The sequence below is a fragment of the Parasteatoda tepidariorum genome, chromosome 10, assembly GCF_043381705.1.
Source record: "Parasteatoda tepidariorum isolate YZ-2023 chromosome 10, CAS_Ptep_4.0, whole genome shotgun sequence".
Classification (NCBI taxonomy): Eukaryota; Metazoa; Arthropoda; class Arachnida; order Araneae; family Theridiidae; genus Parasteatoda; species Parasteatoda tepidariorum.
In genome coordinates this window covers 38,459,640-38,481,399 of record NC_092213.1, presented here as the reverse complement: position 1 = coordinate 38,481,399, position 21,760 = coordinate 38,459,640, and the positions used below count along the sequence as shown (strand labels likewise).

At 31.7% G+C, this 21,760-nt stretch overlaps 1 protein-coding gene across 1 annotated transcript in view; it reads right to left on the bottom strand.

The window, feature by feature from the left end:
• The window catches only part of LOC107445694 (unconventional myosin-IXb-like dachs), a gene marked incomplete in the record, with an annotated part of 225,639 nt that overhangs the window by 14,527 nt on the left and 189,352 nt on the right, over positions 1–21,760 (bottom strand). Inside the window, 12 exon segments of the mRNA XM_043044175.2 lie at positions 1,461–1,560; positions 4,632–4,743; positions 5,089–5,143; positions 6,763–6,971; positions 8,195–8,295; positions 9,883–10,056; positions 11,340–11,482; positions 14,954–15,101; positions 17,286–17,407; positions 18,146–18,272; positions 19,795–19,901; positions 20,549–20,633. Coding sequence (XP_042900109.2) covers positions 1,461–1,560; positions 4,632–4,743; positions 5,089–5,143; positions 6,763–6,971; positions 8,195–8,295; positions 9,883–10,056; positions 11,340–11,482; positions 14,954–15,101; positions 17,286–17,407; positions 18,146–18,272; positions 19,795–19,901; positions 20,549–20,633 — 1,483 coding nt within the window.

The following is a 21,760-nucleotide window of genomic DNA, read 5'->3' as shown; positions in this document are numbered from 1 at the left end:
GCTTTAAATAACGGGCTTCATTGGTGCCCTGATCTTCGGGCCTGCATTTCTAGTCTCCGAAAAACTGTTCCAGATCTTGGAATGGCTTCTGCTACTTCGGTTTGCGTTTGGCCCCCCTCTAACCGGCTTATAACTCTCCAAGCTTCTGATTCGGTTAAATGCCTTCGTTGAGACATCGCACTCATCGAAACAACGTGCTTACTGAATGTCCATCATTCTTTTCCCCTTTGTCTTGCATTAAGTTGAAAGCCAAATCAAAGTCGCTGCCGCTGAAGCGTCGTTTCTGTGAAACTCAAAATTTGCATACGGCGAGGTTTGAAAACAAGAAAAATTTACATTTGTGACTATCTTCTTCCATTTTATGCAACAACCAAAAAAGAAAAAAAATTGCTTATGCCGTTATTTTATATAATACTTACAATATCCTTTAATTGTTTAGAGCACTATAGCTTTATCATCTATCTACATCAAATGTCAAGAATTCAATGTTTAATTTGTAGTTGAGTAAATTTACAAAAAGCATGGAAGTTATTTAACTAAAAAAAATTAGACACTAAAAGTAACAAAAATAAAAATTTGGTAACAATTTATTCAAGCTAGGGTAGAATAGTATCTAAGATATTGATTGGAATTTATACCTTTAAAGTACTTCAACCTTAATACTAACAGAAATAAAATTATTTAATTTTGAAAACGAACAATTGGCTTGAGATAACCTTAATGTCAAATAATGATCAAAATTTTTAAAACTTAAGTAAAACTTAATCCAGTACCCCCAGAGGTTTTGATTAGTTATGTTTATGCATAACATGTATATGGTAAAAAATCGAATGGGATATTTTCGTGTCTATATTATGGTTAATGTAAAAGTTTTGGCTATTAGTGATAATAATATTAATAATTACCAGCAAATATTATTAATTATTACCAGTGACTATTAATAATAACAACATGGAAAACTACTATACTAGCCAAACTTCATCGATAATTATTAATATATATATTGAAAGAAACATACAATAGAAGGCCTGAAATATATACTAGAATATAAATTAAAATTAGCATTAGTTGATATATTGAGTCGCCTGGGAAGTTCGCGCCGATATTGGATAGGCGGAGTTCCCAAAGGTTCGCAAAAATATTCAAGTGGTAGTAAAATTTACACTATACTTGTTTTTGAACTTGTTTTGTTACTTTCTTAATCGTCACAAGATACTTATTTCATACATAGAAGTCTGATACATACTGGATGAATATCATCTAAATCGAAATGGTTGCGGACTGAGAAAAAATTCAAAATTGCTACCACTGGAATAATTTTTGCGGACTTCGGAAAGTTCCGCTTATCGATATTCTATACGCACTTTGCGGGCCGCCCAATTGTTTTCCTTTCTTCCTATTTTTTAAATATATATAACACATATATTTTTTTTAAATGTATTGAATAAGCATATGCTTACCTCCAGCCATCAGATTGACTGTTTCTAGAACTTGTAATGCCCTAATTTGTTGTACAACAGCTCCTCTATCAAAATGATTGGGTTGCTCATTGTTGTTCGCCTGTAAATCATAACAAATGAAAGAATTTAGAATCTAAATTGTTTAAGCAATTCTTTTTCAACATCTTTTAATTCAATATTGTATCTTATAATATTATTACTCATAAATTTTATATTTAAAAAAAACCTTAATACAGCCTCATCGCTACTTATAGGTATGCCAACTGCTCTATTTGGGCTTAACTTTTAATAAAACTGGCACTAAATTTTTTAAGAAGAGTAAATCTGGAACTACGTTTGAGGCCTCACAAATGGATAACTGACATACAGTTGTATTTTATGTATATATGTTGCTATTGTTTATACCTAGTATTGGGAAAAATTATTTTAAATCGGATAATGCAAAAATATAATATAAACACATATACTTTGCTACCACTAAAAGAAATATACTACCTTTTCAGAAACCGGAGGAAGTTGGCATCTTTGCGCTTACAATGCAAATTCTATACCTTTTTTTAATTATTTGAATAAAAATTTATTCAACTAGTAAAATTTAATTATAAATGCAGTTAAAAATTGCTTATTGCTTTTATAATGTTTAGAAAATGTGATTTTCCATTGTTAAAATGTGTTTATATATGCAAGGTAAAATCGGTAAGGTAAGGGAAATAATAAATAAAAAAAAATAAAAAATAAAAAAAAAACAATATCGAAATCTAGCGAATTACTAGTAAGGAAGGTATGACAAAAGATCTACCAGGTTACCGATGAAAACAGAGAGAAGTTGAGAGGCGGTTCCTAAAAATACTTCTAAGTTCAGGAAAGCAAACTGGTTTTGAGGTTTTTCAAACCAGCTTCCTCAATAGTGATTCGGCAGATATCGATAGTGTTTTTATTTCTTTTTTTTTGTTTGAATATTAATAAGCGAATCCCAATATGTATATGTTTGGACAATATTTCATGTAATTACAAGTACAGTGCGCCAAGAAAAGGACCACCTGAATAACTTTTCACGTTCTAGGACTCAATCTTAATGAGTCAAGGGGGTGACCTCAAATATGCTAAATAATGAGTGCAGATGATATTTAAAATAGCAAAATCAGAAACAAAAACGTACTTTCTTTGAATTAACGTACCGTTTTTCGCCGGATTTGGATTTCTGATTCCCAAAATATAGGGGTTTGTCGCAAACTGAGAAATATGTCCCTAATAGTTTTGACAGAAGAGCGCACCAAAGTTCAGATCAATTAATGTTAATTTTACTTTTTGCGTATTTTGCTATATCTCGAGAATTATTTAAGCGAATTAAAAGTTTTTTTACACTTAATTATAAAATTTGTTTATCCAAAGATAATTCCGTGCAAAAATAACTTTTAGTAAATATTTATTACTTTAATTAATAGTCGAAAATGTTTTGAATAATTAGGCATACAATTTTTGCCTCATTTTAAAGAATATAATTTTACATCGCAAAATACAAAATTTGAGCGAAATTGGTCAAATAGTTCCTGAGAAATCGAATCTTAAAAATATAACTTTTTACAATTCAATTTCTCAAGAACTATTCGAACGATTTTGCTCAAATTTTGTATTTTTCCTCGAAAGATTATATTCTTTAAAATGATGCAAAAAACTTTATACCTTACGTTTAAAAATTTTTTCGAAAATAAAAAATGAGAAGTACATAAATAAAAAATAATAAATATATAAATAAAAAATAATAAATATTTACTAAAAGCTATTTTTTTGCATGGAATTATTTGAGGATAAACGAATTTTTTATAATTGAGTGCAAAAAAATTTCTCAAAAAATTTTCAAGACATGACGAAATACGCAAAAAGTAAAATCATGATTAAGGGGTCTAAATTTTGGAGCGCTCTTCTGAAAACAAACTATTGGGACCATATTTCCCATATTGCGGCTACTCCCTATATTTTGTGGGTCAGAAATCCAAATCCATCGAGAAAAAAGACTTGTTCATTCTGAGAAAGTACGTTTCTGTGTCTGATTTCGTAATTTAAAATATCGTCTGCACTTCTTTATTAGCATATTTAAGGTCACTCCCTCAAAAGTTATTCAGGGTGGTCCTTTTTTGCGCACTGTACATACTTAGGCCTATATATACTCGAAAGATACATATATAGAGCATATTCTCCGACTACTAAGGAATTTTCGTGTCTGCTGGTATCAAAGGTCATGCATAAATATTTTAATGAATCATAATTAAATGAATTTTGTCCAACACTATGTTTAAATAAATTAGACACATAAATAATAAATATATATGTGTCTAATAAATATTTATTCAGATCAGATTTATCAATAACCACGTCTTAAGTTCTAACAAAAATTTCATAGCAACTCTATTTGTTTTAAAAACATTTCCTTAGTTAACTACCAGTAGGAAATATATTTCTCAAAAAAATTAACTCTTTGGAGGTTGTGCATATAAAGTAGAAAAATGGATTCTGTATGGGCTCACTAGTTTTAAAAACAAACAGAATTATTATAAAACCGAATTTCAAATCATGACTATTTGTTTATTAATTTATTTTTTATATTTCTTTTAAATAATTTATGTGCCTTCAAAATTCTTTTAATAGTAATTCATTAAATATTAATATATTTCCCTTGCTACCACAATATAAAAATATTTTCTGAAACTGCGGAAATTCTGAAGTCGTTGGAGTAGTTAATCTGGAGTATGCATTATATATTAATATTTTTTTTTTTGCTACCACAAGGTAAAAATATTTACTGAAACTTCGGAAATTCTGAAGTAGTTGGAGTAAGTATTCTGAAGTATTCATTGAATATTAATATATTTCCTTTGCAACTACAAGGTAGAAATATTTTCTGAAGCTATGGAAATTCTGAAGTCGTTGGAGTAGTTATTCTGAAGTATGCATTATACATTAACATATTTTTTGCTACCACAGTAAAAATACTTTCTGAAACCTACAGAAATTCTGAATTAATTGGAGATATGCTTTAAATATGTAGTTCAAAAGTCATCGATAGTCTTTATTCACTTTATATGCTAAATTTAGTATTCTAGTTTTTTAATTATTTGAATACATCTTTTGAAATATTGTAATATAAAAATAGTGAAATATAATAATAATTACCTTTATACACCTTATAAAATGTGGTTTTGCGTGCACCAGTGTTCTGAGTAAATTATCCAATCTGCTGTGGAAATCCTGAGTAAGTGTTGAAACTGGTTCATCACCATTTTGCCTGTTCACAGAAATACATTAGATTAATCACTTTTTTAAATACTTTTTGAAGAATCATTTTTTAACTAATCTCCGTTAAATCAGTGTTGGGAAAAATGTAACCAATAACTTGTAATTGTCAAATAATTAAAATTAACGATCATAATTTTCAGCATTATTAAAAGAAGTCATAATTTACAATTTTGATTGTAATCATAATGACAACTAATATTGCGAAACAGTTGCGACTAATGAGGATTTAACATTACAATTGATATTTTGTTTACAAGTAATTATCGTTACTTTTAATCATTTTTCCCCTAATCCTGCTGTGCTTAAATCGAAAGTTGAATAAAATGATACTTACAGATCTGTATGGGCTGTAGGAGATATTCGAAATGAAACTCCTCTAGGAACCGTTTCTGAAATTCACAAAAAAACGTGAAATTATACGATTTTTCTATTACAAGTAATAATCAAATGCTAGTAAACGTATTTAGGATTATATCAAATAAGTTTGAAAAAAAGTTTGTAAATTGTACTACAATTAGTCACCAATTACGTAACTTGTTTATTATATTAACTTACGAAATGAATGATATCAAGAAACTAAAGAGGAAACATTCCGCTTCCACTACTTTCGAAGTAACTTGTTTATTATAATAACTTACGAAATGAATGATTTCAAGAAACTAAAAAGGAAACATTCCGCCTCCACTACATTCGAAGTAACTTGTTTATTATAATAACTTACGAAAAGAATGATATAAAAAAACTAAAGAGGAACCATTCCGCTTCCACTACATTCACATGCATACCTGCCAACTCTTCCGGATTTTCAGGAAGATTTTATTTTCATATTTAAAGTGGTAGCAATACTCAGCTTATTCCAATCAACTTTTTGAATTATAATGATAATTATAAATGAGTTTGACCACCACTACATATAAATAATTACAATAAATATAGGAAAGCATAATAATCCTTACTCAAGCGAATTTCAACGGGAACCCAATATAAATATATTTTTGAGTCAGATTGTTTTTCGTTTATTGTTTTACAACCACACTGAAAATCCATTCTCGGAAAGAGTGAAAGTTGGCAGCTATGCACATGAAATGAACCTTGAGAATAAGCGCTTGAAACATGTGGACTTTTTCCACCGCATTTCTAGAAACTAATGAATTTGTTCCATTCACGTATGCTAATTAAAATCACACAACATAAGTTGTTCGTTGAAGTTGAGCTCAAGCCTACTTCGGATATCCGAAAATTTTAAACAACTAAAGCTCATCGTTTGAATCATGAGGTATTTAACGACAATTAATAATATTTTATAACTATCTACTCTATATTAGTACTTGGATTTAACTTTCAAATGTATTTCTCTCATGGGCTGCAATAGCGGCACAACTCAAAAAATCATATTTTGAGATAAGTGGGTTTAAAGTTTTCATTGCTAAACAAATTTCATAAGAAATGCTTTAGTTTGCTTAAACGAAGATTACCTTCAAGTTGAATTATGAGTTGTGTTAGTATTACTACTGAAAAGAATGTGTATTTTCCAATTTATACCTGTTCTTAGTTCAAAACGCGTGTTTTTTGAGTTGTGACACTATTGCAGCTCATAAGCGATTTTATAATGTGATAATACGATGCTTAGGTGATTAACCATTTCAGATTGCTCTCACGTTTTCTGTGTTGTAAGTTATAACGTGATGTAAATAGTTCGCAGTAAAGTGATAAGTATTCATCTGGTAACACATCATATGGTTTTAAATAGGTAAAGCACTCTCACGACAGCCAGTTGTTGGCCATGGGATGGGGGTTTAATGTCATCGAATGTCAGGAGCAACGGCATGGTGGTCAGTACTGCGCAATGGCTTTCTTTACTTTCCACTTAAACTTTTACCCATTGGTTTAAATTTGGATGGGCTTCCAGCCACATGAGAGATGGAACTCCCATCTTCACAATGGTCTTGACCATAACCTTGATGCCCTGACCGCTATGGCTGCTCAAAATCAATCAAAGGTGACTTACCTTGTGAGTATAATGCTTTAAGTTCACTTCCAAAGAGGTGCGTGGCGAAACCGAAATTGCAGGTTGACTTGTGGAAGACACAGACAGTATCGTCAGGAACAACATCACGGTTGGTCTCCAAGAAATGCGACGTGTCATATGGCACACGACCAGCGAAATGCCTGATACCAAATATTCTGGCATCTGTACTAGACTTCTGTTCATAGAATCTATAGGGAACAAAGAGGCAAGTATTAAAACCTAGTTGAACGAATTAATTAGCTTCATATCATACTAAGCTAGTCTGTTTTTTTAAATAAGTAGAATTTCAAGTATTTCGAGATTTAAAATAGTACAGTCGAAAATCAAGACTGTATGTAAGTATAATAAACTCATGCAGCTCAATAGAGAATGGATTTAATTTTCGCCTCTTACAGGTTGGTATGGTATCGTGGGGAACATGGTGATTTTATTAAAATATTTAATACTTCATATTATAAGATTAAAACAAATACTAATTATCTCAATTTCACCTTTGATAGGTAATAAATCAAATCAACTTCGTAAAATTCAAACGGTGTACTCATTTGTTATTAATAATTATGCGAGCTAATGAATTTAATTTGTAATGGTTTTTTCGTCAATATATTTGTANTTGAAGTAATTGCACGTATGACAAGAGAGTGCATCTCTGAAGAAACTTGCACATAGTTCAACTATGTGCTCATCTATTTTGTTAATTTTTAACTCTCGTCTTAAATCTTTCATTCTCATGGATCTGGGGGCTCCTGTGATATATCTGAGGAATTTATTTTGAGTGATCTCCAGTTTCTTTTTTTGACTAACAGTGGTTGTGCTCCATGCAGGGGCTGCGTAGCTGATGATCGGTCGAATACATTGGAGGTATAGGGTTCGTTTTGTTTTGAGAGATAAGAGGAACAAACTCTCGACTTCGGACATATATATACTCCATAAAAATGCCGATAACNATAGTTTAATATTGGTTTCAGAGATCTATAGGCTCCTTGCGCTTTGCTAATAATATTTTCAATATGGGTATTCCAGTTTAAAGAACTAGTAAGAGTGACACCTAGGTAGGTGGCAAACGGTGCACTCATTTGTTATTAATAGTTATGTGAGCTAATGAATTTAAATTGTAATGGTTTTTTCGTCAATATATTTGTAGCAGATATTAATATTTTAAAGTATGTAGGCTTTTCAAAATTTAGCTACCACTTTAAAACAATTTTCTGGTCCTGCACGGAGCGTGCCATATCAAATCTGAAAAGGTTAATGTATTTTGGCATATAAAACAACTATTGTAATGTCTAAAAAGTAAGTTTTAATAAGTAAACACTTGTTTTAATACTTTTTAAGTGCCATGTTTTTAAAAGTACATAGGGCACAAATAAATTAATTTCTTTCACATGTGTTATCTTATACGAATACTTACCTTGGACTATTATGATGTTGGGCTAACACTTTCTTCAAATAACTGTCAGGTGAACCTCGCACTGAGCATTCAACATCTAACATACTCAGTAGTCCTGTCCTCTGATTAAAAATAATACAAATTTCATGTCATTATTTGAATACTTAAAACTACAGCTTACACTTTTTACTTTATAAACAATATTGCTAAAAAAAAACTTTTAGCAAAAAAAGAAAAGAAAAAGTACATTTAAAAAGTTATTTCAGATTTTAAGAAATTGCCAATTTAATAACAATTTTTAAAGCTATATGATAAAAAATTTTGAAATAAATCAATAATTCTCAATATTTTAATATTTTCAAGAACGTTAAAAAAAAAGGAGTATCTTTTCAAATATTAAAATATAAAACCTGGAATACTTTTTAACTAAAGTTAAGAAAAAGAACTGAATTTGTTTTTCTTAGTATTGAACTTGTAAGCATTGCTTTGACTAAAAAGAATAAAACTTAATCATACAGTTGTAACTGCTACAACTTTTTAATTCTGACCTTTCAACTTGTAAGCAAACTGTCACAGTTGTCCAAACATTTACAACAGCAGAGTGTTAGAAATTTCAATAGTTTCAGACGTTTTAAAAAGTGGTGATGACAACAAAACGTACATAGATACATTATTACATTTTTGATCAACGCTATACTAGCATACATAATATTTTTTTTACAGAATATATGCCTGCATGAGGATTCTGAATGGAAAAACTAGAACAAATGATAGTATTCCTTCATTTCTTTCCAGTAAACTTAATAAACCAATTTAGGGTAAACAATGATTTCCTATCAACTATCTCATAAATGTCCAACCATAAAAGAGAATCTGCTTAGGAAACCAGATCTAATTTCACCAAGTTTCATCAGTTGTAATTGTTTGACAACTTTGTTAATAGTTGTTATATGGTTTTCGGATAGTAGTGACACCAGTTGAAAAACCGTGTAGTAGCCAATTTTGAAATTTGGAGAGTGCTAAGTAGAATGCAGAAAACCATGCAATTTTTCTCTCCTTTCGTTTTTCTTTAATTAAGACGTTGAAAGCCACGCTAATTTTACATGGCTTGCTCGTCTGGCCACACGGTAAATAACTACTAACTAAATTTGCAAATATTAAACAGATTTTGCTAGTTTTTTAAAAAGTTTACCATGACATTTTTGAAAAAAAGTGGTGAATCATATAAGCCTACGAATTGTTTAGAAATAGTGGTGGATAAAATCTACTAAATTGAATTTATTAAACCAAGAATCACAATTAATAAACTACCACTTGAAAATATTTATTCGCTGTCCGGAGCAAGTTGACATCTCTGTGTATATAAATAAAACTATTTTTGTGTGTTCTATACTTGCATTCATTTCTTCAAACCATTTTAGTAACGATAATAATACTTAAAAAAAATAAAAATTTACTCGCATTATGTGTTTCTAATAATCTATGCTTCGCCGATCACCGGTGACCCCCGTGGCGCTACGAACAAACTCAGTGCCGGTCACCGGTGACCCCCATGGCATTCAACGTGTTAAACTTTAAAATTAATATTTATTTTTAAGATCCTCGGTACGTAATAATACTACAACAAATATACATCATTGTAATAGCATTACATATAAACAACCCATACATTTCTAATTCAGCACATACTTTACTTAAAGATGACTTACCAGTGATGAAATGAGGTCTATGCATGGAACGTTATCAACGTAGTCTACCTGCAGATCACTCTGCACCCCTTCCTCTCGACAAGACTCTATGCTACTTTTGAACACGTGGGTGTTGTAGAAATGCTGCAGAGTCTCAGCGCACAAATTGATGCACAAGTGCTCTAAGTGACTTGGCTGCAATCAGAGAACAAAATAGTGAACACTAAAGGAATCACATTAAATGTGGTATGACATCTTCATGTTTTGAAATAAAGTAGTATAACAATCAAGGATAATCGAGATTAACCCATTAACCCTTTCCAGCGCAGTGTATCCAGTTTGGCAGCACTAATTCAAAAATTGTTGCAGACCACTAGAAGCATATAATCAATTGCTTTGAAGCCTGTATCAACCGCCATTCTTTAAATAACAAGAAGCTAAAGTATGTCGTTTCATTTAGAATCTACCGTTCTAATGTCGTGCGTGTTAATGTTCTGCCTGACTAAAATTTATAATTGACATTTTGCTGTTCCGGAAATGGTCCCGCAGTGGACTGGTCGTTAAGACACGGTTCCCAGTAGAACACCGAAGTCAAGCATCACTGGCTGAGGTCAGTGTGCGGGTGGGTGGCCACTTGGATCAGTCTATGAAGGGATCGAGGATGTGCGGTATGGGTCCTCGTTAAACTGTTCAACCGTAAAGTGCTCGACTTAGCGCGCAGGTCGTTGGACTACCGAAGCGGGGGTGCCATCCCCTCCGCAGAGAATCAAGACGGAGATGGCATGTCTTCGGATCATCCTCAGGGACGTTTCTCGGACCGTCGCCAATAGCCCATTGTGCAGCTCTAGTGCGACGTAAATAAAACTACAAATACAAACTGTTCCGGAAATGGGTTGTTCAAAACGAAATTAACTTTTTCATAACTGCAAATGTTAAAGAATCAGTGTAAAAAATGGATGCTCAAATTTCACGAAACTTTCTTCGGTTTTGACTAAGCCGTTTCCTGCTTTCTGCTCCACGCAAAACTAATTTTAATTTAATTTTCTAATAATTACTTTATCATGGGCACCATATAGATGGATCAATTTTACCCACACATCGCAAGAAAGACAGATAACTTCCACTTATGTCCGAAGCGGGATTCGAACCCACGATCTAGCTGGTACGAAGCCAACTGCTTGACCAGGATACAGGTCGGTCGGCTTATTTCGTCACTTTATTTTCGATCATCTAGTCTCCATTCCAGTTTAATCATTATAGTTCAAAATCTCCCACAATGCACAGCGATGAGGAAGTTTTTTCGTCATATATTTTAGAGTTCACGCTTTGTCATAAATCACGTAATTTCGCGATGAAGCTCAACGATACAGCTCAAGGATTGCTGAATCATCAAAAGTGAGAGTTTAATTTAGAGAGTGTACATTTTCGGATAACACTGACCACTCCCCCCTGAACTGGCCTGACCAATATTAGCTTACTTTGCTGGCTTCAAATCCAAACATGTCGAGTATACCGATGAAACCATCCGTTGCATGCCTCACAGCTGAATTGAGCACTGTCATTGACTTAGAGGCTTTCACACCACCAGATCCTAGCGTTGATGCATGCTGACTGCTGTTTTCTGAAACATAATAAACAAATAATTTTACAATGGAGAGTTAAATAATGTTTCAGAAATTTATCTACTTTAACAAATACAAACTACGAAGTTACTAAATTCAATATTTAGAAGGTTTATTTGATTGAGGAGTCACCAAACTGCGACAAGTGTGCTGTTATACGTATGAAAGCATGGCCAGTCCAGTCCACGGCAGCCGCCCAGATAAGCTCATATTAATGATAACGTTGATAAATAATATAAAAGATGACGCCAAGTCAAGCTGTCTTTAAGAATATTTGTATCACTAAACAAATAAAAACTTGTAATGTGATTTTTACGCTCTTCAGAAAAGTTTTTCCTAATGGTAGTGAATTAATTATTGAAGTGATATTGAAAATAAATGCTGCAGATTTTTTTTCCGCCATCACTTAAAACAGAATAAGATACTAGCCGGTCCTAATGTACAGTGCGCTTAAGGGTTAAAAAAAAAAAAAAAAAAAACGGATTATTTTAAATAACTTTTGATCTAATGATCAGATTTGCACGTTCTAGGACTCATTTCAAATGGTTTGAACCAGAAATATGCTAATTAGTTAGTGCTGACGATATTTTAAGCTGCGAAATCAGAAACAAAAACGTACTTTTTTTGAATAAATATGTCTTCTTTTCGACTGATTTGGATTTCTGACCTTCAAAATATCGGAGGTAGAGGCAATCTGGGAAACAGGGTCCCCATAGTTTGATCAGGAATGCGATCCAAAGTTTGGGCCCCTTAATGTTAATTTTACTTTTTGGGTATATCGCCATCATGTCTCGAGATTTTTTTTTAAAGCGAATTTAAAAATATTTGCACACAACTGTAAAATTCGTTTATCCAATAATAATTCTACGTATCAGGATCAAACATGACAGCAAAAAATTTAACTGCCATTTTAAATTCTTAGGTTATTTTATTTAGCTAGCATTCAAATACTTCTTCACATCATTAATAGGTTTTATCTATGTATGTTTAAATTGTTTATATACAGTGGTAGGTGAAATCATTTTAAATTAAATAAATAATAAAACGTTAAATCATAAGACTTACTACCACTTTAATATTACCATAAATCGGAATAACTTGGCAAAAGTGCTAATAACTAGGGCTGAACGTTGATATCACAACTGCTAAAAGAGTTAAACCTGGTAAGCATTTCTCCATTTAAGCCGTTTTTCCATCACTACATAGCATCAAAAATTAAAAATATTATATTAAATGCAACTTTATTGCAATTATCTCGTGGGGATATTTTTAAAAAGGTTGGCGCAATTATCATAATTCTACAATTGTTATTATTTAATTAGTCACTAATTTATTAACACTTTTGCACAAAACGGAGCAGTAGCATTCTTGAATTTTTAATAATACTATTACAAAAGCACTGTAGCTAGCAAATGTAAAGTTTCCCAAAAAACTGTTCTAATAAATCGTCACGAATTTTAAATTTACGCACTAATAAAAAATTTCGCAAGTTGCGTATGGACTATTCCAGTTAGTGTAAAGATTCATGGAATTCTAGCTCTTCCAGTAAAACTCATAAAATTCGATCTATTTCTGTACTGAAAAGTTTAAAACATTGAATGCCACGCTAATTTTACATGGCTTGCCCGTCTGGCCACACGGTAAATAACTGCAAACTAAATTTGCAAATAACAGATTTTGCTAGTTTTTTAAAAGGTTCAGCATGACATATCTTACTTTATTTACAAAAATTGAGCACCTGGCCCACTTAGCGGCCCCTATCCCATACATCTACATACCTGCCAACTTTTAGGCATTTGGCGTAAAATTTTATTTTCATATTTAAAGTGGTAGTAAATATATACTATTTTTTCTTTTATAAACTTAATTTTTAAATGATTTTGATCACCACTATTCTTAAAAAAATTAAGCACATATATTTATATGCGGTACTTATCATGGCTGTCAGCTTAATTGTTTTCAAATACAACTTATTTTTTTGCTTAAAATTGAAATTTTAATTCCATTTAAATACCACTGGGAAAAATTATAATGGAAGGGATTAAAAGTTGGCAGGTATGCATTTAGAAATTTACAGAAAATTTATAGTAATGACAGTTTGAATTTAGCAGTCGATGTGGTAGCTAATAGAAAAACAAGCACTTTGCTTGAGTAAATATAACATTTGAATATCTGATTCATCGAATCTAAGTAAACATATATAAATATAAACATAATTTGACATATATATATACATAAGTTGACATAAATAAATATTAACATAAATTGATACATATTTCACTCATTAAATTTCTATATTTTAACTAGCACACATTTAATTATGACATACATTGAAGTTCATTCGAATACATTGTGGTAGCCATTAAAAAAAATCAAGCCGTTTGCTTGTGAATTAATAAAACAATGAAAAAATTTAATATGACAAATTGACGTTTTTGCTTAACACTAGAAATATTGATTGTAGACTTAAATTAAAAATAAAGATAAAACATGATTTGATATGTACNGAGCAGCTATTTAAACGATCAAACACTTCGTTTGTTTATTTGTGGCTTGAAGTTAGGCTCGCAGAAAATGCCGTTCATGGGTTAAATTTAGTAGGAACAACACAACCTGTGACATAGGCTATATTATACCCAATTAATAGGTTTTATCTAGGCACGTTTAAATTGTTTGTTGGTAGTGGTGGGTGAAATCATTTTAAATTAAATCTCTGTTTAATCAATAACAAAGCGTTAAATCATAAAACTTACTACCATTTTAAATATTACCATAAATCGGAATAACTTTGCAAATGTGCAAATAACTAAGGCTGAAAGTTGGTATCTCGACTGCAAAAAGAGCTAAACCCGGTTAGCATTTTTCCATCACTACATGACATCAAAAATTAAAAATATCATATTAAATGCAATTTTATTGCAGTTATTTCGTGGTGATATTTTTAAAAAGTTTTTATCCTTATTCTACACTTGTTACTATTTAATTCGTAAATAATTTATTAACACTTTTACAGAAAACGGAGCAGTAGCACTTCTGAATTTATATTTATACCATTATAAAAGCACTGTTAACAATTAATTTAAAGTTTCAAGACATTTATACTGTTTTTGTTAGTATAATGCTTCATAACATTTAAACTAGCTGGCAAATGTAAAGTTCTCCAAAAATCGAACTGTTCCAATAAACTGTCACGAATTTTAAATTTACGCACTAATAAAAAATTTCGTAAGCTGTAAATGGACTATTCCAGTTAGTGTAAAGATTCATGGATTTCTAGCTGTTCCAGTAAAGCTCATAAAATTCGATCTATTTCTGTCAGTGAAAAGTTGAATTGTTAGAGTAAGTGTAAATTTTAAAGAAATACTGACTCCCAAAAACCATTTTGCCTACATAGGTCTTGATGGCTTGCTCTGTACTACAATTAGTTATTGTATTAGTAAAAGAATTATTTTCAATTATTAACTAATCACCTGTTTGGTTATGGACAGATTCATTGCTGTCTGAACTCAATGTCCCGGATGTGGATCCAAGTCTTTTCAAACTGTTAGCTCTTCTGACTATTGTTGCAACAGTTCGGCAGTACAGAGCTTTGGACAAGGCGTCCCGAGTGGAGGTGGCCTAGGAACATAATCATTTAGAATGTTTGAATAACAATATGTAAAAGAATACGTTATTTAAAAGTTAATAATTAACAACACATGTGGGACAAAAATATGGAAACACTTCTGTACTAACTCTATGTAAACAATATTTCTTTTAACAGCAAAGGTTTTGAAAGATCTTACACGGCAAAACTATTGGCACAATTTGAAAGATCATGCTAGAAGTTTTTAGAAATGGTGTCCTTTTTACCCATGCAAAATTAACATTGACCAAAATGAAAATAGGAAGTTGGAAACCTTAGTTTTCCCCTTGTTTAGTAATACTATCATTTTAAAAGCCCTCTTACATACAATCTCTGGCTAAATTATTAAACCCATCATCAACATCATAGTTGGCCAGACAGCCCAATGTGGGCCAGTGCCTTCCTTTGACGATTTCTCCATAATGACTTTCGATTTATCTTTGATCTCCAATTCTTTTCATTAATTGCAAGAAGAGCCGCGATGGCTCAGGGGATACAGCGTTCTCCGGGTTTGAATCCCAATCGATACGAATTCCGCACCAGACTTGCACCGACCACAGTGCTGACGTGAAATATCCTCANCCCTCAGTGAACTGATCGTTAAGGCACGGTTCCCAGCAGATCAATGAAGTCAAACATCACTGGCTAACCCATGAAATTGGGTCGGCTGTTCAACGACGGTTATAAAATAAAATTAATTGCAAGAAAATCAGACTCCACCAAGTCAGCCCATCTCAACCGCGGCCTTCCCCGCTTTCTTGTTCCAGTGGGTTTAAAAAGCAATCTCTTTTTTATTGTATTGTCATCACTCATTCGAATCTCGTGGGCCATCCAATTCATTCTATTTATTTTTATATATTTAATAATATCGGGTTGTTTATTATTAGACGCACTGTAGTTTTTTAATAACTACATGTTTTGCACGAGTTTGTATGCAATTTCTCTTATATTTAAACATACATGTAATGGATTTTCATTCAGGAGATTTTTTTATTGTACTTCCTACTTGTATTTATTTTTAATGTATTGCATTACAATGTTAAACGATTGATACACGAACGTAAACAAGCTCAAACATGTTTCAGTCGCGTTCCTGCGCGTGCGTCAGTTACGGACGCGTTCTTGTGGCTTTATGCGCTGTGCTTATTTGTTTCGTAGTTTTATACTTTGCAGATATTTGTTTATTTTGTGTACAGTGTTTAAATAAACAATCGGAACATTTTCACTATGTAAAAAAAGCTGCAGTAAAGGCTCTCATTAATGCTATAATATTTTCAAACAACGAAATATCACGAAGAAATCCGAAGATATCCGACACGAAAGAAAAGATACGACAGAATCTTATAGTGCGTCTAATAATTTGGCAAAGGACTATAAATATCGCAATTCTATATACAAAGTTTTAAGATTGCTAGCATTAAAGCTTAAAATAAGTTATTAATTCGCTCTCCTTATTTTGGTCGATTCCAATTTTGCATGGGTAAAAATGACATGATTTATAAAAGTCTGTCATGCATGATTTTTCATAACTGTGCGAACAATTTTGCCTCATAAAATCTGCCAAAACATTTACTAGTAAAAGAAAGATTGTTTACATAGAATTAGTATAAACGTGTTTCCTAATTTTTCCCTTATCCCTGTATATGAGTCAATAATGCTGTTCTTATATATTTTAAAGATAGTTTTTTCATGTTAGAATTTCATTTTCTATGTTTCCAAAACGGACTAAAAATTTCAAAAAATCAATTAAAGATATAAGAAACGTCCTGCTTAATAAACCATAAAATTTATTATCACCAGGATTTAGTTTCAAAGTTCATCAACAGGTTGCGCTGCAGATTGGAAAAACTATAAAACAATGTTTTAATAATAACCAAAATTTAAAAAAGCAAAGGGTCGTATCGTAGACTGAGGACAAAAATAACTAATGTCCGAACTAATAGCCAATATGGTCTAAAATGCAGCAGAAGACATTGTTTTTATTGTCTTATTTAGTCAGCAACTCCAATTGTTGACGAACTTTGTAGTTTGTAACTTGGTGAAAATAAAAAAAACTTGACTTTCTAAGTAGAACGCAGCAATGCGCACACATCTCCTTCTGTTTTCTTCTTTAATTAGTCTTTAAATAGTCGGTAATTTTAAGAGACTTTTTAATTCGTGAAATGTGTTATGCTTACAAGTTTGGCATCACAAAGAGACTTCACTAGTTGTCCTCGAACATTGTGAGTTCGTGTCGTTAAGCCCCTGAAAAGTGCCACACTAGATACTCCAAGAAGAGTTGCAACAGCCTTTAGTTCAGCTAAAGAAAAAGGGAAAAAAAACTGTGTAAATATGTGAATAATTTAATGTGGTAAAAGAAGAAGAACTATTAATGTTTTAAATTGAAATTAAGACATAATCTCACGAAAAAACATAAAGGCATTAAAATATATATATATATATTCTAGAAAAGAAATGTCCCTGTCTAAATTCAAAAAGTCGACAATATGAAAATAGCATCAAATTTTTTAATCATCATAGACAATGATGAAGAGGTTTCTAAATATTCAACAATTTAAAAAATAGCTTCAAATTTTTTCATCGTTAAAAACAATGATGAAGAGACAAAAACTATCAAAATTGCAGTTTTGTCTCTTCACCATTGTCATGATAGAAGATAGTGAAGTAGCCTCATAAACAGATAATAATTATACATAATAAGTTCAATTTTTTTAATCATAGATAATGAGGTTTTTAAATAGACAATAATTAAAAAAAAAGTTTTCATCCAAGTGGATGAATGGTAAAGAGACATCTTAAAAGAGAATAAATTAAAAAAAAAAATTCATCTACAATTTTTTTAATTTTCGTAGACTTTGATGAAAAGCAGACTTAAAAAAATTACTTAAAAATGGTTTTAAATATTTTACGTCGTCGGAGACAATGGTAAACAAAATGGTAACAAAAAACAATTTAAAAGTATGTTGCATTTTAATAAAATATCCATGATGATTTAGAAAGCTAACAAAAATTCTTAAAATAGGCTCCAGACACATACCATTTCCACCTTTGACATCGACTTCCATTCCCGTTCCATCCACAAATTGTATGTTTCCTAACAGCAGTATAGCAGCCAGTACTCGTACAACATCCATGGACGGGATACCCAAGACTGAGAGGCAGGACTAGAACAACAAATGATTTTCAATTATTTTAGTACTCTTTTTTTTTTCTTTCTAAAATGAGTTATTTGTACAAAATGATTTTTACTAGGAAATATTTTTTAACTGGCTCATATCCTTCACCATACTACTCAAAATAAAGGAGACTAAGAAATATAGTTACCAGTTCTTAAAATTTAGAGCCACATTATAAAGACTGAGAATTACATAACAACCCATGTTAGGTAGTGGTAATTACCAGGACTGCCGGGTCTCTACTTTAACAGAACCACACTTACTTACACAAATACACACATCCTCACATTCCTTTAACCTTTTGTATGTATTTCCAAACTGTAAATATTCATCAGCGTTTATTCTCTCATTGTACTTTAATTTTACCTTTTTTCGTGTACTTTTTTATTACTTGCAATTTTGTTATTACCTAATAATGTCAAAGTGCCATTTTTTTCTCTCACGAACTCCATTTTGCTCACCAAACTTTATTTTAGTCATGCATGTTTTTTAGCCTAATTTCAGGATGAATGGAAAAAGAGCCGTAAGGCCTCAAACGCCCAGCTCCACTACAACGTACGAACGAACATCCCATGATTGGCCAATTCATTGTGGACCACTAAGTGGTGCCCCGCATCTCATAACTGTCATGGCGTGCCTAAAAGTACTACAAAGGTACTGATAGGTGGCTCCCGTGTTCTCCTGATTTATCCAGCCATAATTTCTTCCTTTGAAGAGTTCTCAAAGTTATCGTATATCTGTGGATTCTTCAAAAAGACTCAATTGCATTGCTGCTGCCATCAAAGAAACTCCCTGTGTATTTAACAGTGTCAGGAATAGGCATGTTTATCATTTAATGACGCAAAATAGGAGAAAATGTTGTAAAATTATGAACTGTATTAATTGAATGAGCTACTTAAACACATGATTTACAATAAATGTTTCCAATTAATCACTCTCTTGTACCCTTTCAGATCTCCTACAGCCTTCCTTTGACGTTTCTGGTCATAAGATACTAAGTAATTTTTTATCTTTATGTTGTTCCGCCTCTCCTAAATGTTTGCCACTACGCTTTGTTATGTTCTCTTTTGAATGATGGTTACTGATACGATATTCTTTTAAAGTAATTATGCATGTCTACTTTCTGTAAAAGTGAATTATATCATTAGTAGCTGCGAAGTTTGGTCGAAGCCAGTTTATTTGTCTGGGGAAATAAAATGCAGTAAAAAGAGGCAAAAAGTTATTACTACCCGTGTTTATCAAATTCCCTCTATTACTGTCAGATTTAATCCTATTACAGTAAGTTTGTCATATTCTACCAGCGATATCGGACCCGGTAAATCTGATTATTAAAAGCTACTCATTAGGAAGAATAAGTAGCTGAAACGAAGGAAATGAAAGTAATTTTCTCCAATATTGGTAAGCACTTTAAATTTTACAGTGGTATTTTCCCCAGAAGACGAGTACAACTATTGCACTAAGCACTAAAATTTTCATTTAGATTAAAAAGGTATTGGAAAGAAGAGTTTACCTTCCAGGCCTCGAATCTGGATGCATCTTCACTTTCATTCTGTGTTATATCCCCTTGATTTAGGTAACAAAGATTATGTAAGGAATAACCAGCAAGACTTAGTTGTGCTGAAAAAAGAATGCATAAATTGAATTGAAGACAAGTCAAAATAACCACATATCTGTTGTAAAAATTTTAGTTTGGTGAAACTTGTTGACTACCTCTGTTATTTGGTCACGTTTCTGAGTTGATTCAAATGATCAAGTACTAAACTCGCAAGTAAAAATCATATAAAACTTCCTCTTTATAACATTCTCTTTTTATTTAGAACATGCCACGATATTTGCTCCCAAACTCCTGAATTAGATGAAACGCAGTTAGCCTTCGGAACTATACATTTGAAGCTGCACACCCACTGAATTGATATATTAATGATGAGGAATACACAATGTTTCAATGTCACCCCCTCCCTATATTCCAAGAGCTGAAGAATTTAAATCCATCAAAAAAAGTTCTAAAAAAGTACGTCTATGTTTCAGTTTAGTAATTTAAAATAATCGTTTGCACAGTTAAGATCTGCTACAGCTCAGGTTTCGAATTCAAATTTAAAATTTAAAGGGGATTAAGGCCTCTTCAAACTATTCACCTTTGAGTTAAAAAGAGTCCACTTCATGTTTATGTTCTCAAATGATTTCAAACTCCTGAATTTAAAAAAAAGCAGTATCACTTCAAACAAAGAAATGTACCGAAATTTTTTTTTTATTGGCATACTTACCGCGTTCTTCTTGAGTGAGACCAGCCAACATTTGGTAAAATATGTGGTAGTTCTTCTCATTAGGAAGCAAACGTATGACCCGTGTCTGCAAACAAAATAATTAACATTAAAATGTATAACTGAAAAGGCTGAACAAATTAGAACAATATAGTTCTTAAACGCCATCATAAAAACCATGTTTTTCATGATTCTCTCTAAAATTAACATACACGTGTAGGACAAAATAACGTGAACACTTCTATAATAACTTGATATTAACACTCTTTTTTTTGGCAAATGTTTTGGATGATTTTTAATAGCAAAACTTTTTTCGTAATTTGAAGAATTATGCCTGAAGCGTTTAAAAATGGTGCCATTATTACCCATGCAATATTGGGATTGACCAAAATGGGCGTTGGAGGTTAATAATTTTTTTCTATACCAGCAATTTTGAAATCATACTTTAGGATTGCAATATATATATATATATATATATANGCAGGCATAAAAGACATACTATGGTATTGATTTCTATCACTGAATGTTGCGAAACACTACAGAAGTTGCGACGGGCCATTCAGATGCGAACAACTGCATAGGTTAGTTAACTTGACGACGCCAAAAACCCAAGTTGATATTTTGGTCTCATCAAACGAATTTATAATATTTATTGACCGCAATTATTTAAGAATTTACTTTTCTCTCTCTCAATTTTGGCACCGAAATCTAACATTGTATTTAAATGTTCCGGAGCAAATGGGTAAAATTCTAGTCGAGTCCATTTTCGAATTGCCCCCCTTAACAATCAAATTGCCCCCCAGTGGGGCATGGGCCCCACGTTGGGAAACACTGCTCTAAACATTAGTTTTCTGCAATTTTTGATTTTACTTTTCGATATTGATTGAACAGGATTCTATAGTCCTTGAAAAATAAACGGAATAAAGTTATATATATAAAAAAAAATCTTGTAGTAATAAATTCAAGATTTACGCAGTGAATGTATTTCTTTTTCTGTCCTTTTTTAACCCTTTTCATATACTTACCACCACGTTTTACCACTTTTAATTTAGGTTTCCATTTTTCAATAACTTCAGCTTTCTTGAAGTGAGTTTGAATAAAATTGGAAACCATTTGTCACTTTTAAAAAGCGTATATAAGTTATAAAATACATAATTCCTTTTGAAGTTTGCAACATTTAAGGAATTTATTTTATAAATAAAGAAAAATAAAAGT